The 20,849-nt window shown below is 38.8% G+C and overlaps 1 protein-coding gene across 3 annotated transcripts in view; it reads right to left on the bottom strand.

Moving 5' to 3' along the window:
* The window catches only part of NSRP1 (nuclear speckle splicing regulatory protein 1), a 46,733-nt gene extending 25,884 nt beyond the window's left edge, over positions 1-20,849 (bottom strand). The window contains exons 1-2 of one of the 3 annotated variants that reach the window (XM_055402736.2): positions 20,794-20,849; positions 19,526-19,622 (exon numbers count right to left, since the gene is read on the bottom strand). In XM_055402736.2, coding sequence (XP_055258711.2) covers positions 19,526-19,622; positions 20,794-20,813 — 117 coding nt within the window. In that variant the 5' untranslated portion in view covers positions 20,814-20,849. Of the gene's footprint in view, positions 1-19,525; positions 19,623-20,313; positions 20,485-20,793 lie in introns of those variants that run through there. The other 2 variants (XM_055402740.2, XM_055402749.2) reach the window with 2 other exon arrangements.

The raw sequence follows: 20,849 nt of genomic DNA, 5'->3' as shown, positions 1-20,849 counted from the left end.
GAAAGCTATACACACACACTTCTGACTCAGTTTTGGATACACACACACGTACATCCTTACAGAACTATAAAGAACAATTAGAAATTAATTTATAAAATAATAATATATAAATGTGTAACCACATTGGTAACTCAAATACCTGGACAGGGACATGGTTTTCTTAAATGGTAGACTCTCGATAAAGTTCTAAACAGACAATGATACAATCTTCACTCTACAAAACAGTTACAAGTAGAGGAAGGACTTCCCTGGTGGCGCAGCAGATAGGAATCCATGTGCCAATACAGACAACATGGGTTTGAGCCCTGGTCCAGGAAGACCTCACATGCTGTGGCAAACTAAGCCCGTGTGCCAAGACTACTGAGCCCACACTCTAGAGAGCCTGTGAGCTGCAACGACGGAGCCCATGTGCTGCAACTAATGAAGGCCATGTGCCCAGAGCCTGTGCTATGCAACGAGAGAAGCAAGTCAGTGCAAAGAGAAGCCTTTGCACAGCAACACAGAACAGACCCTACTCCCAGAGTAGACCCTGCTTCCTTGCAACTAGAAGAAACCCCACACAAACCAAAGACGACCCAGCACAGCTAAAAATAAATAAATAAATAAAATTACAAAAAAAAGAGAGGAGAATTTTAGCCTACATTTTGCCACATATAAATAATACTTTAAAAAACAATTGAAATTTTCATTCTATTAAAAACTTTTATTAATAAAAACAGAATGCACAAAACATATTTTGTGTTTATGTGAGTCCAAGGCTCCCAAAATTATAGTTTTTCATCTGTATACATCTTCAGAGGGATTTCATCTATATGGATCAGTTCAGTTCAGTCGCTCAGTCGTGTCCGACTCTTTGCGACCCCATGAATCGCTGCATGCCAGGCCTCCCTGTCCATAACCAACTCCTAGAGTTTACCCAAACTCATGTCCATCAAGTCAGTAATGCCATCCAGCCATCTCATCCTCTGTCGTCCCCTTCTCCTCCTGCCCCCAATCCCTCCCAGCATCAAGGTCTTTTCCAATGAGTCAACTCTTCACATGAGGTGGCCAAAGTATTGGAGTTTCAGCTTCAGCATCAGTCCTTCCAATGAACACCCAGGACTGATCTCCTTTAGGATGGACTGGTTGGATCTCCTTGCAGTCCAAGGGACTCTCAAGAGTCTTCTCCAACGCCACAGTTCAAAAGCATCAATTCTTCGGTGCTCAGTTTTCTTCACAGAGGGTAACAAAATACAGACTATTTACAATCCCTGGGCCACATCAAAACTTGGTGCCAATAATACACTCAATAACTGTGACAAGTAAAAGTTATAAAAGTCACTTTATAAGTTTCTTAATGCACCTCTTGAAGTGTTGAAAACCCTTGGAATAAGACTGTTCAAAAAATTGGACAAATGAACACCCATCTCGTTGAAAATTAATAGACTCATCTCCTCAAAATAGTCCTAAACCACAAGAAAGCAAAGCTGTATAATTTCACATGATAAAAACTGCAACTCAACAGTAAGCTACTTGTGTTCCTGTTCCAACCAGTAAACAAATTGACTCCTGAAGTCTCTGGGCTCTGCCAATTTTCCAACTAACCCCCTTTCCACTGCTTCTTTCAAACTTTTAAAATTCCATTACAAACAAACTGCCTCTCATGAGGAGTAATTATCATGTTTAAAAGCACAGACTGTGGATAAGGTAGATCAGTTCAGTTCAGTCACTCAGTTGTGTCCAACTCTTTGCGACCCCATAGATTGCAGCATGCCATGCTTCCCCATCCATCACCAACTTTGGGAACTTGCTCAAATTCATGTCCATCAAGTCGGTGATGCCATCCAACCATCTCATCCTCTGTTGTCTCCTTCTCCTCCTGCCTTCAATCTTTCCCAGCATCAGGGTCTTTTCCAATGAGTCAGTTCTTCCCATCAGGCGGCCAAAGTATTGGAGCTTCAGCATCAGTCCTTCCATCGAATATTCAGGACTGATTTCCTTTAGGATTGACTGACTTGATCTCCTTGCAGTCCAAGGGACTCTCAAGAGTCTGCTCCAACACCACAGTTCAAAAGCATTGATTCTTTGGTGTTCAGCTTTATAGTCCTCTCATATCCACACATGACTACTAGAAAAACCATAGCTTTGACTAGATGGACCTCTGTCAGCCAAGTATGTCTCTGCTTTTTAATATGCTGTCTAGGTTGGTCATAACTTTTCTTCCAAGAAGCAAGTGTCTTTTAATTTCACGGTTGCACTCACCATCTAGATTTTGAAGCCCCCCCAAAAAAACAGTCTCTCACTGTTTCCATTGTTTCCAAAGTGTTGGAACTGGATGACATGATCTTAGTTTTTTGAAAGCTGAGTTTTAAACCAACTTTTTCACTTTCCACTTTTCCATCAAGAGGCTCTTCAGTTGTTCTTTGCTTTCTGCCATAGGGGTGGTGTTATCTGCATATCTGAGGTCACTGATAGTTCTCCTGGCAATTTTGATTCCAGCTTGTGCTTCATCCAGCCTGGCATTTCACATCAGGCAGATCTTCTGGGGTCAAAATCTAGCTCTATTACCTAAGTACTCCGTGTGTGACACAGGTCAATTTACTTAACTTCTTGACACCTTAAGATTCTTTAGCATAAAATCTCCCTTTTCCTTTAGCTTCTTCCCTTTAAAACATGCACAAATCATCTCCATCTAAGACAACAAAAAGGAAATTTCCACTAACTCTACCATTATTCCTTCTATCATCTCCATTTCCTTCTTGCTTTTCCCAAACTCTTTCAAAATAAGACCATTAATTAAAGAAGTTAATGATCACGTAACAGGAAAAAAAGGATGGAAACAGAGACTGAAAAACTAAGAAAAAATATGAAAACTAAAACACACCATTAACCACCACTAAAACTAACAATTAAATTAGAAACAACAAGACAGAAAAGAGGTAACTGAAATACTTGATGCAAAAAAAAATACAAAGATTGATATTTAACTCTCTTTAATATCAGTTTAACTCTCTCATCTTAACCCGACTCCACTTTCTCTTGGTCCTCATTATCTTCTAAAACTAACAAGTAATTTACTAACCTGTTAACCATTTATCACCTCTTCTCTTCCCAGTAGAATGTAAACTCCAAAAGGGAAGTGGTTTTTCTGTGTTTCATTGGGACAGAACAGGAATCACTAAACATGTGAATGAACTAATGAGTGCATGATGATATGGAAAACAGATGATCCTTAAAAGAGTTACAAAGCAAATGAATCAGAAAAAGTATTGACATGATGAAAATAAGATTCTATGAAAAGAAATAGTTACATATTTCAGGTAAAAAGTAACAGTGTATTCCAGGGAAAGTAATTCAAAATTATTTGTACCAAAACACACAGATCTTAAAGGATATAAAGAAAATAGTCACCAGCTGTCCAAGCCAATAAGAAAGTAATTCTTCGGAAGTGGGATAAAATAACTACAGTACTGTACTTTGTCACCGACTCGATGGACATGAGTTTGAGTGAACTCCAGGAGTTGGTGATGGACAGGGAGGCCTGGTGTGCTGTGATTCATGGGGTTGCAAAGAGTCGGTCACGACTGAGCGACTAAACTGAACTTTGTAATAAAAACATTCAGTCCCAGGGAAAATGACTAAAGTCTACAAAGTTTTGAAATAAATTGTTATTCGAGAGTTCACCCATTCAGATTATTTAGGTGATAAAAACAACAGACAATCAATCATTCCTTAACAATTAAGAATTTAGGAAATAATTCCCCATGAGAACATGTTGAAAAACTCAATAAGGAAATTAAGCAAAAGACCCCAAAAATGGAAATCACTGGTAAAAGAACTAGTAGAGTGCACTGAATGAAATTAAATTAAAAAACCAAGGAATTTCAAAATACAGGAATACAAGAAATGATTTAACATTAATATAAATTCATATTGATGCTAAAAAATTAAAGTTTAATATTCTTAGGATAAAAATTATTACTAAACTAGAAATAGTATCCAAAACTTAAAGCAAAAATCACATTTGAGAAATTTCATAGGCAATTTCCATTGAAGTCAGGAATGTAACAAAGTTTCTATCGTTACTTCTATTTATCTCTATATTGCAGTTTTCAGGCAATATAATAAAACACAATCACATAGCAAAACAAAAAATATGAGGTAAAAGAACTAAAAAGAGAAAATTATCCTTGTTTACAGACAATATGATTGTCTACAAAGGAAATACGAAAGAATCATGAGGCAAACTATTAGAACTATATTTACTAAAATTAAATCAACAATAACAAAAAACAGAAGCTTTTATAATTAATAAATTAGAAAAAGTTTCCTTATATAATAACAGGGCTATAAGGTACCTACAAATAAATCTAACCAAAGATGGATGTCACCTTTACGGAAAAAAAATGATAAAACTGTACTAAAGGATATATAGAACACCTGAATAAATAAAGAGCCATTTTCATATATGAAAAGAGTAAAATACTAAAATACCAATTCTCTTCTAAACTATATATTCAATGCAATTCCCATCAAAATCCCTATAGTTTTTTTTTTTATTATGAAACTGTGGTGTTAGTCGCTCAGTCGTGTTTGACTCTGCGATCCCATGAACTGTGTAGCCCACCAGGTTCCTCTGCCCATGGGATTCTCCACACAAGAATATTGGAGTTGCCATTCCTTTCTCCAGGGGATCTTCCCAACCCAGGGATCGAACCCAAGTCTCTGACATTGCAGGCAGATACTTTACCATCTGAGCTATCTGGGAAGCCTGCTATAAAACGGAAGGTGACACCAACATCCACTTAAATGACTGAAGGCAATTTTAAATAAGGAAGGAGCAACAGAACGAAGAACAGCTGAAGAAAAGAGAATGCAAGACGATGCACGACTCTGTAGGTCAAAAATGAAGACACTGGTCTCTAAGAGCAACGGGAAGTGAACAGTGATTTTAAAACAAGTAAGATGACTTTGTCTAAAGTGTGCAAAAAATGGATCGGAGAGGCTTAAAAGACAACCCAGAATGTCACTGAAAATGGCAGAGTACAGACCTAACAAACATTCGCTTCTCCAAAATACCATAAAAACACTGGCCAAAAAAAGTTAGAATCAGCTTTTTTAAAACTCTGGAAATTAACCAACAGCTTAACAGCAGTCCAGGGAGCATTTATCCAAGAACAGCTGAATCTTGGTAAGAACTCTATGGTGTTTTAACTTACCCTATTTCCATCACCCCCTCCCTAGTACCATGGTAGCCTAAAAACAAGAGACCACAATCACAGTAGAAAAATCAGCCGTCTGGCAGCCACTACAGAGGGCAAATGAGGTTCTTTCAAAACCCTATCCAAGAGAATTACTGGGACTGTCTGATGGTCCCTGAAAGACGCCACTCACAAGGCTGTTTTTATTTGACTTGACAAGAGTTGCTGTTGTAAAACAGCCTTTACCCTGGAGGTATCTGTCAAAAACAAAGACAACTGTTGAATATCAGGGTAGCCTGAGGCAGTGGGTAACAGTTTTAATAGTTGGGGAAAACAGTAGGTTTGGGTTAAGCAAAAAGCTTAAAGCAGAACAGAAAGTCCACTGGGACTTTGAAATCTCCAAAATGTTTCTGGAGATCATGAAGACCACATGCATACACAGACCTTTGTGCATGATCAGGAAAGATCTGAGAAAGTCCTAAACTCTCAAGACTGATCTTGAGGACTGACATGAGGCTTTGTACAAGCAAAAGTGAAGGTTAAGGCAAAGTTGTAAAAGGCCTGGTTACGTACTGAAGGCATATGCCAACATGTACACAAAGCCTCTCAGCAGACTGGAGACCTATTAGTTATAGGTGTTTAAGGAAGTCTGTCAAGTCATTAGTTGACCACTAAGGTAACCAAGCAGACTTTGGTGGCCACACACAACAAACATAGACTCAAAGAATTAGTTCAGACAATCACTAAACAAAAAAACAAAAACAGCAAAACAATCAACAAACAAACAACAAATCTTGGGAACAGGGGCAGCTCTTGATTGCAGAGCTGCCATTTTCTATTATTCTAAATTTTCAATTTTCAACCCAAAATTATGAGACATACACATAAACAAGAGAGTACTATTCACAAACAAAATAAAAGACTTCAATGACCTAAAGGAAACTATGTCTAAAGAACTAAACTATGAAGAAGTGAAAGTGAATGTCGCTCAGTCGTATCCAACTCTGAGATCCCATGGATTGTAGAATTCTCCAGGCCAGAATGTCTCACCAAATAGAGAATACCAATTAAAAAAATTAAAACAAAGAAACAAACCAAACCAACCTCAGGAGTTGAAAAATACAACAGTGCTTCTGAATTATATTTCAGACCAAAGAAGATAAGAAAAAAAAAACAACCCTCAGACATGTGTCAACACAATTTGGCAAAACACTCATAGATTTAACCAGAGATTCACAAAATAACTTTACATCTAAAAGGATTCATGATTAATACTACCATTTCTTTCCTAGAAAAGAACAAAAATTCCTGCTTCACTCATCTTCTTAACCTGGATTAGCTTAGCCACTTCTGTAATGCTCTAATCCTACTGGAGGATAAAATAAGGAGAACAGAGTTCTCTTGCTGTGGCTCCCACTCCTAACAAAATTATATCATTTAAAGTTGCCCTTTGCTCTCTTCCTGTATTTCCTTATGTTTCTATTTCATTCATGGATGCTGCTGCTGCTGCTAAGTCACTTCAGTCGTGTCCGACTCTGTGTGACCCCATAGATGGAAGCCCACCAGGCTCCCCCGTCCCTGGGATTCTCCAGGCAAGAACACTGGAGTGGGTTGCCATTTCCTTCTCCAATGTGTGAAAGTGGAAAGTGAAAAGTGAAAGTGAAGTCGCTCAGTCGTGTCCGACCCCTAGCGACCCCACGGACTGCAGCCTACCAGGCTCCTCCATCCATGGGATTTTCTAGGCAATAGTACTGGAGTGGCTTGCCATTGCCTTCTCCGGTCATTCATGGATAACAGGTTAAAAAACGAATTTTTCGCAAAATTACACATTTACTTACAATCTTTGCTTATACTGTTCAGTTCAGTTCAGTTCAGTCGCTCAGTCGTGTCCGACTCTTTGCGACCCCATGAATCACAGCACGCCAGGCCTCCCTGTCCATCACCAACTCCCAGAGTTCACTCAAACTCATGTCCACAGAGTCGGTGATGCCATCCAGCCATTCTCATTCTCTGTCGTCCCCGTCTCCTCCCACCCCCAACCTTTCCCAGCATCAGTCTTTTCCAGTGAGTCAACTCATCGCATGAGGTGGGCAAAGTATTGCAGTTTCAGCTTTAGCATCAGTCCTTCCAATGAACACCCAGGATTGATCTCCTTTAGAATGGACTGGTTGGATCTCCTTGCAGTCCAAGGGACTCTCAAGAGTTTTCTCCAGCACCAGAGTTCAAAAGCATCAATTCTTCGGCGCTCAGCTTTCTTCACAGTCCAACTCTCACATCCATACATGACCACGGGAAAAACCATAGCCTTGACTAGACGGACCTTGGTTGGCAAAGTAATGTCTCTGCTTTTTAATATACTATCTAGGTTGGTCATAACTTTCCATCCAAGGAGTAAGCGTCTTTTAATTTCATGGCTGCAATCAGCATCTGCAGTGATTTTGGAGCCCCCCAAAAATAAAGTCTGACACTGTTTCCACTGTTTATCCCTCTATTTCCCATGAAGTGATGGGACCAGATGCCATGATCTTTGTTTTCTGAATGTTGAGCTTCAAGCCAACCTTTTCACTCTCCTCTTTCACTTTCATCAAGAGGCTTTTGAGTTTCTCTTCACTTTCTGCCATAAGGGTGGTGTCATCTGCATATCTGAGGTTATTGATCTTTCTCCCGGCAATCCTGATTCCAGTTTGTGCTTCTTCCAGCCCAGCATTCCTCATGATGTACTCTGCATATAAGTTAAATAAGCAAGGTGACAATATACAGCCTTGACGTACTCCTTTACCTATTTGGAACCAGTCTGTTGTTCCATGTCCAGTTCTGACTGTTGCTTCCTGACCTGCATACAGGTTTCTCAAGAGGCAGGTCAGGTGGTCTGGGATTCCCATCTCTTTCAGAATTTTCCACAGTTTATTGTGATCCACACAGTCAAAGGCTTTGGCATAGTCAATGAAGCAGAAACAGATGTTTTTCTGGAACTCTCTTGCTTTCTCCATAATCCAGCAGATGTTGGCAATTTGATCTCTGGTGCCTCTGCCTTTTCTAAAACCTGCTTGAACATCTGGGAGTTCACAGTTCACGTATTGCTGAAGCCTGGCTTGGAGAATTTTGAGCATGATTTTACTAGCGTGTGAGATGAGTACAATTGTGCGGTAGTTTGAGCATTCTTTGGCATTGCCTTTCTTTGGGACTGGAATGAAGACTGACCTTTTCCAGTCCTGTGGCCACTGCTGAGTTTTCCAAATTTGTTGGCATATTGAGTGCAGCACTTTCACAGCATCATCTTTCAAGATTTGAAATAGCTCAACTGGAATTCCATCACCTCCACTAGCTTTGTTAGTAGTGATGCTTTCTAAGGCCCACTTGACTTCACATTCCAAGATGTCTGGCTCTAGATCAGTGATCACGTTATCGTGACTATCTTGCTCGTGAAGATCTTTTTTGTACAGTTCTTCTGTGTATTCTTGCCACCTCTTCTTAATATCTTCTGCTTCTGTTAGGTCCATACCATTTCTGTCCTTTAGTGAGCCCATCTTTGCATGAAATGTTCCCTTGGAATCTCTAATTTTCTTGAAGAGATCTCTTGTTTTTCCTATTCTGTTGTTTTCCTCTATTTCTTTGCATTGATCGCTGAGGAAGGCTTTCTTATCTCTATTTGATATTCTTTGGAACTCTGCATTCAGATGCTTATATCTTTCCTTTTCTCCTTTGCTTTTACAGTGGAAGTGAGAAACAGATTTAAGGGACTGGATCTGATAGATAGAGTGCCTGATGAACTCTGGACAGAGGTTCGTGACATTGTACAGGAGACAGGGACCAAGACCATCCCCATGGAAAAGAAATGCTTATACTGTTGCTGCTGCTGCTGCTGCTGCTACTAAGTCACGTCAGTCATGTCCGACTCTGTGTGACCCCATAGACGGAAGCCCACCAGGCTCCCCCTTCCATATTAATATATTCAGTATCATGAATTTCTCAGGATTCAGTTTAGTAGCAAATGATAAAAGTGAAAAAAATTCTTAGCCATCATTAAAATAACCCTAATTTCCTGCCATTTTCACAAATAATACACTTTGTCATGTCTATACAACTCATTTTATTTGAACTATACTAGACTACCTCCAGAGAAATAGGAAATTTCAAGACTGATAAACAGTGAAAAATGCAATTATGATGTTCAGAGGTTAAATTTTTAACTTTTTCTTACCATTATCAAGCCAAACAGGCTTCCAACTAAAATAAATTCATTTTTCATGAAGAAAAACAGACCTATGAAGACTACTTATTCAAGAAAGTGTTTTTAAAATATTGGTGAAATATTGTTTTTAAAGTGGTGAAAGACAAATAGGCATAACTCTCCCAGACTTCAGAATGTACATATCTATTCCACATCTATTTAGACATTTTTCCAAAGAAGACATTCAGATGGCTGGTAGGCGCACAGAAAGATGCTCAACAGTGCATCTTTAGAGAAATGCAAATCAGAACTAAAACGAGGTACCACCTCACATCAATCAGAATGCCCATCATTAAAAAGTCTGTAAGTAACAAATGTAGAGGGAAAAGGAAACCCTTCTCACACTGTTGGTGGGAAAAACAGTATGGAGATTCCTCAAAAAACTAAAAGCAGAGTTGCCATATGATCTAGCAATCCCACCCTTTGCACATACTCAGACAAAATAATAATTCAAAAAGATAAAAGCACCTCTATGTTCATAGCAGCACTATTTACAATAGGCAAGACATGGAAACAACCACAATGTTCACCAACAGATGAATGGATAAAGAAGATGTGGAATACACACACATACACAGGACTACTACTCTCCCATGGAAGAAAATGATGAATGGATAAAGAAGATGTGGTACACACACACACTGGAACACTACTCACCCATGGAAGATGTGGAATACACACACACACACCACACCACCCACACACACAGAGAGGACTACTACTCACCCATGGAAGAAAATGAAATAATGCCATTTGCAGCAACATGAATGGACCTAGAGCTTATCATACTAGACAAAGTCAGAAAGACAAATACCATATAACATCACTTACATGTGGAATCTAAAATAGAATACAAATCAACAACTCACAGATAAAAAGTGGTTGCCTAGAGGAAGGAGTAGGGGAGGAAATGAATGGGAGTTTGGAATTAGTAGAGACAAACATACACAGAATGTATAAACAACAATGGATAGCACACTATTCTGTGACAAAGCATAACGGAAAAGAATATTAAAAACAATATACGTATGTATGTGTGTGTGTGTGTAATTGAGCCACTTTGTTGGACAGAAGAAATTAACACAACTATACTTCAATACCATTTTTAAAAAGGGAGTAGTGAAAGCAATGAAAACATGTTTTGTAATCCAGTAAACTGCAAATGTTTCTAACTTTGGGAATATACAACTATGAAAGTGAAAGCGTTAGTCATTTAGTCATGTCTGACTCTGCAACCCCATGGTCTTCCCCAGGCAAGAATACTGGAATGGGCTGCCATTCCCTTCTCTGGGGATCTTTCTGACCAGGGATTGAACCTGGGTCTCCTGTATTTCAGACAGATTCTCTACCATCTGAGCTACCAAGGAAGCCCATATAACCATAGTCACATTTTTTTTTTAAAGCACTGATTTCCTTCTGTTCTCAAAAATTGTAACAATGGAATAGACCAATTCTGAAAAAAAGAAAAAAGCTCATTTATCACTAAAAAATCCCCTCAGATCAATTTTCACTTATTTTCTACTGATCTATGCACACAGTTTTCTACAACCACGTATACATATTCAATTTTATATTCTACTTATTTCATCTTATTTCATGCTTTTAAACAGTTCCAGTACTCTCTTATTATGCCTTCTCAGATTAAATATGTTATTTCCTTTCATATTTTAATATGATTTGGAAGCTAAGTATCTTACAGGAAATTCTTAAAGTCCAGCATAAATTTTTCTTAAAAGATATTTTTCAACAGGAAAATACAGAAAAGCATAAAAAACAATCACTCATAAGTCCACGAAAGACAACTACTATTAATATTCTGAAATGGTTTCTTTACTCTTTTTTCCTTTCGTTTTATTTATAACAATTTTGTACAGACATTGTACCTCACTTTACTTAGCCATGCTTTCACTGTTGAAAGTTGGACTGGTTCTAAGTTTCTACTATCATAAACAACTCTGAAATAAAGACCTCTGTATATCTATAAATCTTTAACACAAATTTCTGACCATGTCCTCAGGAGAGAATTTTAGAAAGGAAAATACTGGCACAGCTTCCACCTTCTGACTGATACAGTGGGTTAAACATACCTGACCCTTAAAGGATTGATACAAATTGCCAACTTGTTTCCTGAAAGGGGCACTGATTTATATCAACAAAATTCTGAATTTTCAAATTTCCCATTTCATCAAAACTTTGCCATATCATTTTCAAAAGTATTATCTATATTAGTTTTTTTAAAAGGCAGCTTACTGCTGCCCTTATTTATACTTCTTAGATATGGTAAGATTAAGTATTTTTATTGCTTATTAGATATTTCTATTTCTTTTATACCTTACATGTTTTCCAGTTTTCTCTGGGGGCTTTGGTGTTTTTCTTATAGTTTTTATAACTGCTTTATATCTTATGAAAATGAAAGCTTAACCTATAAAAGGACTACCTGGCTTCTGAGTACTCAAAGTGCAATTATCATCATCCACCATTTATCTGACATGTTTGGTAAATATTAAAAAAAAAAACTAAATAAACTTTAGTTATCTGTTTTAAATTAATATTTTCTTTTAAAGATACCCAGAAGTTTTGTATCTTTATCCAACAGCAACAATTCTCAAGTGGCATGAATCATACCTCTTCATGGCATATGAGTTATATTGCAAAACTGGATCTCATGAGAATATCATTATCTAGAAATAAGTATTTCAATTGCCAAGATTAAAAGGAAAATTCATTATATTCTGCGAAATGAGCAAGCATTTATCACAGAAATATCTAAAAGGAAGTTTCATGTTTTCACTTGTCATGCAACATCTATTTTAGTCACTAACCACTTTAAAACACTTGTGAAATACTTGTTGTCAGAAGTACTTTGGATAATTGTATACATCAGTGGACAGCAAGTACAGCTAAATTTCAGCTATCCCCCCCTTTGTAAATAAAGTTTTATTAGAACACATTAGTCATGCTCATTCATTTACATGTTATCTAATGGCTACTTTCACACTATGAAAGCAAAGTTGAGCACTTAGCTTGCAAAACCTAAAGTGTCCACTATCTGGCTCTTTACAACACAGCTAAACATCTGAGTAAATAATTTTACTCATTCTTTGAAGTCAGCACAGATAGATCTTAACTCCTGGAGTTCATACTCTTGCACAATGTAAAACTTGTATGCAAATATCTTACAATATAAGGTATAAAAAGCTAAGTGCTCTAAGAATGATAAAGAGTGTCAGAAAAAAGGAAGAGTGTTTTCAGTGGGGAAAATCTTGAAGAAGGCAGCTTTTGCACTGGGTTTTAAAAGATGGCTGTAATTTGACATATAGGATGGAGACACTTCCAGTGTGAAGAAAAGTAGAGTTGTAAAAAAATACAAACATGGCAGTGTACTCGGCATGGAGAAATGTAAGAGAAAACGCTAATGAGCATTCTGAAGCAAAAGCACAGGGAAGGCTGTCTGTGTCAAGATGAGAAGTTTAGATTTTAAATACATTCAGGTTCAAAAGCAAGGAAGTAACAGTGATTAGAACTGTTTTAGGTAGATCAATCTATCAACAGTATCTGAAATGAATTTAAGGGGAGAGAGGTGATAAGTAAACTAATTATAAAGCTATTAAAATAATTCATGACAGAAGTGATAAAGGTGGTAGCAATGGGACTGGAATAAAGAAGAATTGGAAAAACAGAAAATAAACATATTAGCACCACAGCAAAACTACTCAAACACTTATGACCAGCATTTGGATACACTATAAACCTTACTTATAGGGGCTTCCCAGGTGGCTCCTGCCTGATAATGTTGGAGACACAAGAGACTCGGGTTCGATCCCTGAGTCGGGAACATTCCCTGGAGAAGGAAAAGCCAACCAACTCCAGTATTCTTGCCTGTGAAATCCCATGGAAAGAGGAGCCTTGGCAGGCTACAGTTCATGGGGTCGCAAAGAGTCAGATGTGACTAGGCACCTGAGCACACATACATAAACCTTACTTACACGGGGTAAAAACTCTTTGACTCCACTGCATTTGAAAAAAATGATAACTGTCTATTTAGTTTGGCTAATTTCAAAAAGAGGGACTATTTAAGTAATAATTTAAAGTGCTAGACAACCACTTTCTCCACTACCACTTTTTAAACTAATTCTGGATACCAGCACATATTAAAACAGATTTCATTTGGTAGGGCCCCCTCTGCTGGAACACTGAAAGGAAAGTGTGATCTTAAATTTGGGTTCTTAATTGATTCTGTGGAATTGCTGATAACAGGAATAGTTGGATTTGCTTTGGAAGCTCATCAGGTGTATCAAATGCTCTCTTCAGGAGGGGAACCATAAAATATCTTTCTCTGTCTTTTCCAAAATAGGAACAACCTTACTGTTGCTTAAACTGATTAATTTTTAAAGAGAGTTTCAGACTCACAGACATAGAGAATAGACTTGTGCTTGCCAAGGGGGAGGGGAAGTGGGGGAGAAATGGACAGGGAGTTTGGGATTAGCAGATGCAAATTATTATATAGACAATAAATAAACAACAAGGTCCTACTGTACAGCACAGAGAACTAGATTCAATATCCTATGATAAACCATAATGGAATATGAAGAAGAATGTGTATATAGATATATATGTAAAACTGAATCACTCTGCTGGACAGCAGAAATTCACACAACATTCTCAATCAACAAAACTTCAATACAATAAATTTTTAAAAAAGAGTTTATATTCAAAGCTTCAGTTCAGTTCAGTCACTCAGTCATGTCCGACTCTGCGACCCCATGAATCGCAGCACACCAGGCTTCTCTGTCCATCACCAACTCCCAGAGTCCACCCAAACCCATGTCCATTGAGTTGATGATGCCATCCAACCATCTCATCCTCTATCGTCTCCTTCTCCTTCTGACCTCAATCTTTCCCAGCATCAGGGTCTTTTCCAGTGAGTCAGCTCTTCGCATGAGGTGGCCAAAGTACTGGAGTTTCAGCCTCAGCATCAGTCCTTCCAATGAACATCCAGGACTGATCTCCTTTAGAATGGACTGGTTGGATCTCCTTACAGTCCAAGGGACTCTCAAGAGTCTTCTCCAACACCATAGTTCAAAAGCATCAATTATTCGGCGCTCAGCTTTCTTTATAGTCCAACTCTCATATCCATACATGACCACTGGAAAAACCACAGCCTTGACTAGATGGACCTTTGCTGGCAAAGTAACATCTCCGCTTTTTAATATGCTATCTAGGTTGGTCATAACTTTCCTTCCAAGGAGTAAGTGTCTTTTAATTTCATGGCTTCAATCAGCATCCAGTGATTTTGGAGCCCAGAAAAATAAAGTCAGCCACTGTTTCCCCATCTATCTGCCATGAAGTGATGGGACCAGATGCCATGATCTTAGTTTTCTGAATGCTGAGTTTTAAGGCAACTTTTTCACTTTCCTCTTTCACTTTCATCAAGAGGCTCTTTAGTTCCTCTTCACTTTCTGCCATAACGGTGGTGTCATCTGCATATGTGAGGTTATTGATATTTCTCCCGGCAATCTTGATTCCAGCTTGTGCTTCATCCAGCCCAGCGTTTCTCATGATGTACTCTGCATATAAGTTAAATAAGTAGGGTGACAATATATATCCTTGACGTACTCCTTTTCCTATTTGGAACCAGTCTGTTGCTCCATGTCCAGTTCTAACTGTTGCTTCCTGACCTGCATACAGGTTTCTCAAGAGGCAGTTCAGGTGGTCTGGTATGCCCATCTCTTTCAGAATTTTCCAGTTTATTGTGATCCACACAGTCAAAGGCTTTGGCATAGTCAAGAAAGCAGGAATAGATGTTTTTCTGCAACTCTCTTGCTTTTTCCATGATCCAGCAGATGTTGGCAATTTGATCTCTGATGCCTCTGCCTTTTCTAAAACCATCTTGAACATCTGGAAGTTCACGGTTCATGTATTGCTGAAGCCTGGCTTGGAGAATTTTGAGCATGACTTTATTAGCGTGTCAGATGAGTACAATTGTGCGGCAGTTTGAGCATTCTTTGGCATTGTCTTTCTTTGGGATTGGAATGAAAACTGACCTTTTCCAGTCCTGTGGCCACTGCTGAGTTTTCCAAATTTGCTGGCATACTGAGTGCAGCACTTTCACAGCAGCATCTTTCAGGATTTGAAACAGCTCAACTGGAATTCCATCACCTCCACTAGCTTTGTTCGTAGTGATGCTTCCTAAGGCCCACCTGACTTCACATTTCAGGTTATCTGGCTCGAGGTGAGTGATCACACCATTGTGATTATCTGGGTCGTTAAGATCTTTTTTGTATACAGTTCTTCTGTGTATTCTTGCCACCTCTTCTTAATATCTTCTGCTTCTTTTAGGTCCCAACCATTTCTGTCCTTTATTGAGCCCATCTTTGCATGAAATGTTCCCTTGGTATCTCTAATTTTCTTGAAGAGATCTCTAGTCTTTCCCATTCTATTGTTTTCCTCTATTTCTTTGCACTGCTCAAAGGTTACTAACATTTAAATAATATGCGAGGATAAACAAATTCATCACATTTTTTTGGATGCATGGCACGGCTTGTGGGATCTTAGTTCCCTGATCAGGGGTCAAACCTGGGCTCTCAGCAGTGAAAGAGAAAAGTCCTAACCAGTGGACCACCAAAGAATTCCCCTAGACTGATTTTCTATAGTTAAAGAAATTATGTTAAGGAACAGTTTTATATTCTCTACTTATGAAGAACTGCAACTCCTTCATCAGTAGGCATCTGACTGGGCTCTATCAAAGAGATACCAAGATAGTATATTGGAGGGTAGAAGAATGAGATACGACTAGTATTTCTCCCTGCCTTTGTCTCTAAGACTGAATCTTTCCTGCAGCTTCAATTCCTTTTAGAAAAGTTCAGTTCCCACCAAGTAATCCTAGCCCCCAGCCTCCAGAACTCAACTCCTACTTGAATCTCTCCATTTATCCCTTCTTGCTTTTTACTACTGCTAATCTTTGGGTTGGGCTTCCCAGGTGGTTCAGTGCTCAAGAATCCACCTGCCAATGCAGGAGACACAGATTCAATCCCTGGGTGGGGAAAGATCCCTTGTAGAAGGAAATGGCAACTCACTCCAAGATTCTTGCCTGGAAAATCTCATGGCCAGAGGAGCCTGATGGGCTACAGTCCAGGGGGTTGCAGAAGAGTCAGCCACAACTTAGCGAGTAAACAACAACAAACTCTGTGTTGCTTCACCATCTCTTGTAGCTTCTCAAGTCTTCAATCACCCATGGAACCAATTCTCTGCATTAAAGTCCCTCTATGTAAAAGGAAGGGGGACAGAAAGGAAGAGAAAAATGGCTCTAGGTCTTTCTTTTCTGACTATACAGTACCCACTGTCCAGCTACCACTAGGCTCATCTCACAATGGAAAAGAAACAGTAATCATACAAGTAAACTTTCTAGATCACTTGTACAAACCCATCCTTCTCAAATTGGAGCAATGCTGCTTTGTGTTACATGGGTATGCCAGAATAATTTATATGAAACCTCAAGATAAGTGCGTCATATTTTTCTGTTGTATCCATAATGATTTTAAAAATTACTTGTACATTAAATTTTTTCTGACATTATTGACTATACCAAATCCTTTGACTGTGTGGATCACAACAAACTGAGGAAAATTCTTAAAGAGCTGTGACTATCAGATCACCTTACCTGCCTCCTGAGAAATCTGTATGCAGGTCAAGAAGCAACAGTTAGAACCGGACATGGAACAATGGACTGCTTCCAAATTGGGAAAGAAGTACGTCAAGGCTGTATATTGTCACACTGCTTATTTAATTCATATTCAGAGTACATCATGTGAAACGCTGGGCTGGATGAAGCACAAGCTGGAATCAAGGTTGCCAGGAGAAATATCAGTAACCTCAGATATGCAGATGACACCAAACTTATGGCAGAAAGTGAAGAAGAACTGAAGAGCCTCTTGATGAAAGTGAAAAAGGAGAACTTAAAATTTTTTTTTTTAATGCCTAGACAACATATTAAAAAGCAGACACATTACTTTGTCAGCAAAGGTCCATCTAGTCAAGGCTATGGTTTTCCCAGTGGTCATGTATGGATGTGAGAGTTGGACCATAAAGAAAGCTGAACACCAAAGAATTGATGCTTTTGAACTGTGGTGTTGGAAAAGACTCTTGAGAGTCCCTTGGGCTGCAAGGAGATCAAACTAGTCAGTGCTAAAAGAAATCAGTCCTGAATATTCACTGGAAGGACTGATGCTGAAGCTCCAATACTTTGGCCACATGATGTGAAGAACTGACTCACTGGAAAAGACCCTGATGCTGGGAAAGATTGAAAGCAAGAGGAAAAGAGGACGACAGAGGGTGAGATGGTTGGATGGTATCACCAACTCAATGGACGTGAGTTTGAGCAAGCTCTGTGAGTTGGTGATGGACAGGGAAGCATGGCATGCTGCAGTCCATGGGGTCACAAAGAGTCAGACACCACTGAGAGACTGAACTGACTGAACATACATTAAAACAAACCACAAGGGTACTGTCAATTCAATGGGGAAGAGCCTTCAACAAATGGTGTTGAGACAACTGGATATCCTTCCACATTCAAAGAATGAAACAAAATCCCCCATCTCATATCAAATACAAAATTTAATTCAAAATGAACCACAGATGTAATCTGAAGAACTAAAACTACACAATTCTTAGACAAAAGCATATGCATAAACCTTGACCCTGGATTAAGCAATGGTTTCTTAGGTAATGACACCAAAGCAGTAACAACTGAAGGAAAAAAACATACTGGACTTCCTCAAAATTGAACTTTTGTACTTCAAAGGACATTGTCAAGAAAGTGAAAGGACAATCCACAGAATGGGAGAAAATATTTACAAATTACATCTAATAACTTATTCTTGCCTGGAGACTCCTATGGACAGAGGGACCTGGCAGGCTACAGTCCGTGGGGTCTCAAGAGTCGGACATGACTTAGCAACTAAACCACCACCACCAAGTGATCTGTACCTAGAACATACAAAGGAAGCTTACAACTTGTAGCAAAACGACAAATAACCCAATTAAAAACTAGGCCAAAAAAACCCAAAAAAACTAGGCAAATTATATCAACAGACGTTTCTCTAAAGATGATACATAAATGGCCAACATAGGTCATCATCAAAACGTAAATCAAAACCACAATGAAATAGTTGTCTGGGGCAGAATACAGGAAAGTAAATTAACTGCAAATAGGTATGAAAGAACTTTCAGGGAAGAGCGAAATGTTTTACATCTTGACTGGTGGCTCAGATGGTAAAGAATCCGCCTGCAACGAAGGAAATCTGGGTTCAATCCTTGAGTCGAGAAGATTCCCTGGAAAAAAGAACGGCAACTCACTCCAGTAATCTTGTCTGGAGAATTCCATGGACAGAGGAGGCTGGTAGGCTACAGTCCATGAGGTTGCAAAGAGTTGGACATGACTGAGCAACTAACACTTTCACTTTGAGGCATATGTATTTGTCAAGTCATCAACCTGTACACTTAAAATCTATTAATTTCAAATTTCACACTTTTGGAAGGGTGCACTTATTTTGATATACTTGTTAAGAACTGTGGGCTTCACAGAAAAACACTGTTTTGGCTGCTAAAACAGAGAATGTTCATATTAGATGTTATTATTCCAGTATTATCAATGCTAACTTTATACCCTACCTAACTACACTGAGTAATTACATTCAGCAGATATTGAATAACTACAAAATTCGTCTTACAAGAAACTATTTTCCTGATAAAAATTTCTAGGAAATTGGTGACATCTCAATAGCTTATTTCCTAGGATCTTTACACTAACAATTTTGTTGTACCAGTATTAGTTCTGTGAAATTACTTTGTCTAACTGCTTAAAAATAGCTGAAGTTCATAGCTGTTGAAAGAAAATCTCTTGGATTACCTATGTATCACTTACCAAAAAAAAAAAACAAAACCCAAACCACCAATGGAGCTTTCTTCTTTAAACATTCCTTTGATACTTTTGTAAATTATGCTACAGATACGCTGTACTAACAAAACATTTGAAGCAAGCAAAGATATCAAATTCACAAGTTCAATTTAAAAACAAAAACATTTCCAACAATGCAGTAGAAAAAGTTTCCCTTACCTCATCATCATCATCATCAGAATCATTCCCAAACACTGAAGGTTTTTGCAAAACAGGGTGCAACTGCTGTGCTTTCTTTGGCAAAATAAGCCCATACCTGCATATTTTTTGTTTTGAAATAGAAATTACACCATTATTTTTAAATGTTAAAACACTAATACATCCACTACCTCTTCCGGATGAAGCTACCAAGTCAAAACATGTCACAGAGCTTATGAGCACACAACCCTGTTTCTGATTTTCAACGATCTAAAAGCTGCAAAATGCACTAAGAATTTAAACTATTATTCTAGGTTAAAGAAAAAAAGTGAATGAAGAGTTTGGAAGTTTTAGATAGTGAAACGATAGAAAAGTTAAAAAAAAATGTTAGTGGAAAGCTCAGTTGAGGTCCACTAAAAAGAAAAGACTCTAAATTATCCTTGTGGCCTAACAAGAGTCAAGAAAACATCCCCCCCCCGCCCTTACTGGGTATATATCATTTTAAAGAAGTTAATAAAAATTGTCATCCATTAAAAATTTTTAAAGATTACATTAACTGAGAAACACAAGTAGCTGTGGGGCAAATTCTCATTACACTTTATAAAGCTCACGTGCTTTGTCTTGGAGCACCTGAAAGAATCATCCCAACAGACCCAACTCAATTGGTTTCTCACGTTTGGGCCTTTAAGATGCAGATATAACGGGAAGCCGCATCACAACTGAGGATTATACATCTAAGGTAAAGCTTCCAAAAACATGTAACATTTCTCTTTTGCGGCAAGGTATACCCCAATTCCCTATGTGCCTACCCTTTTCTGTGGCTTCTCAGCACATTCCTAAACCGAGAAGGGAGGGCGGGAATCAGAACTTGAGCTGCCAAGGAGAACAAGGCCCTCTAAGAAAGCCAGGAATTGTCTCTCTTCTCAATTCCCCTGAAAGCATCCAACCGGGGAGAAACTCAAGCGCGGGGTAGGAAGCAAGACTGAGGGGCCTCAGACCGAGCTTTTGGAAAATAGAAAAGTCTCGCTCTCTGCCCCTCAGCCTAACTTCCTTTATTTCCTCACAAGTTTCTCCCTCAAACTTCGGGCTTCCATCCTGCAAAATGTGGGGGGATGGGAATATATATTCCTTGGGATTTCTCGCTTTCCCCGCCTCTATCCCTGACTACACAGCCCCTTCCAGCCACAGCCCCTTCCAGCCACAGCCCCTTCACTTCTACTCCTCGGCCAAAGACACAGTCGCCGTGGTATCTCACTCCCCAATCTGACCCTAACTCCCGGATCACTCACTGCCTGCCCGGAATCGCCATCTTGCTCCCGTCTCCGCTGAACGTGGCCGACGCAGA

The sequence above is a fragment of the Moschus berezovskii genome, chromosome 20 (genome assembly GCF_049115385.1).
Source record: "Moschus berezovskii isolate FMDL1 chromosome 20, NW_MosBer_1.0, whole genome shotgun sequence".
NCBI classification, from domain to species: Eukaryota; Metazoa; Chordata; class Mammalia; order Artiodactyla; family Moschidae; genus Moschus; species Moschus berezovskii.
The sequence above is the reverse complement of the archived record's forward strand: the minus strand, read 5'-3'. Positions and strand labels throughout refer to the sequence as shown.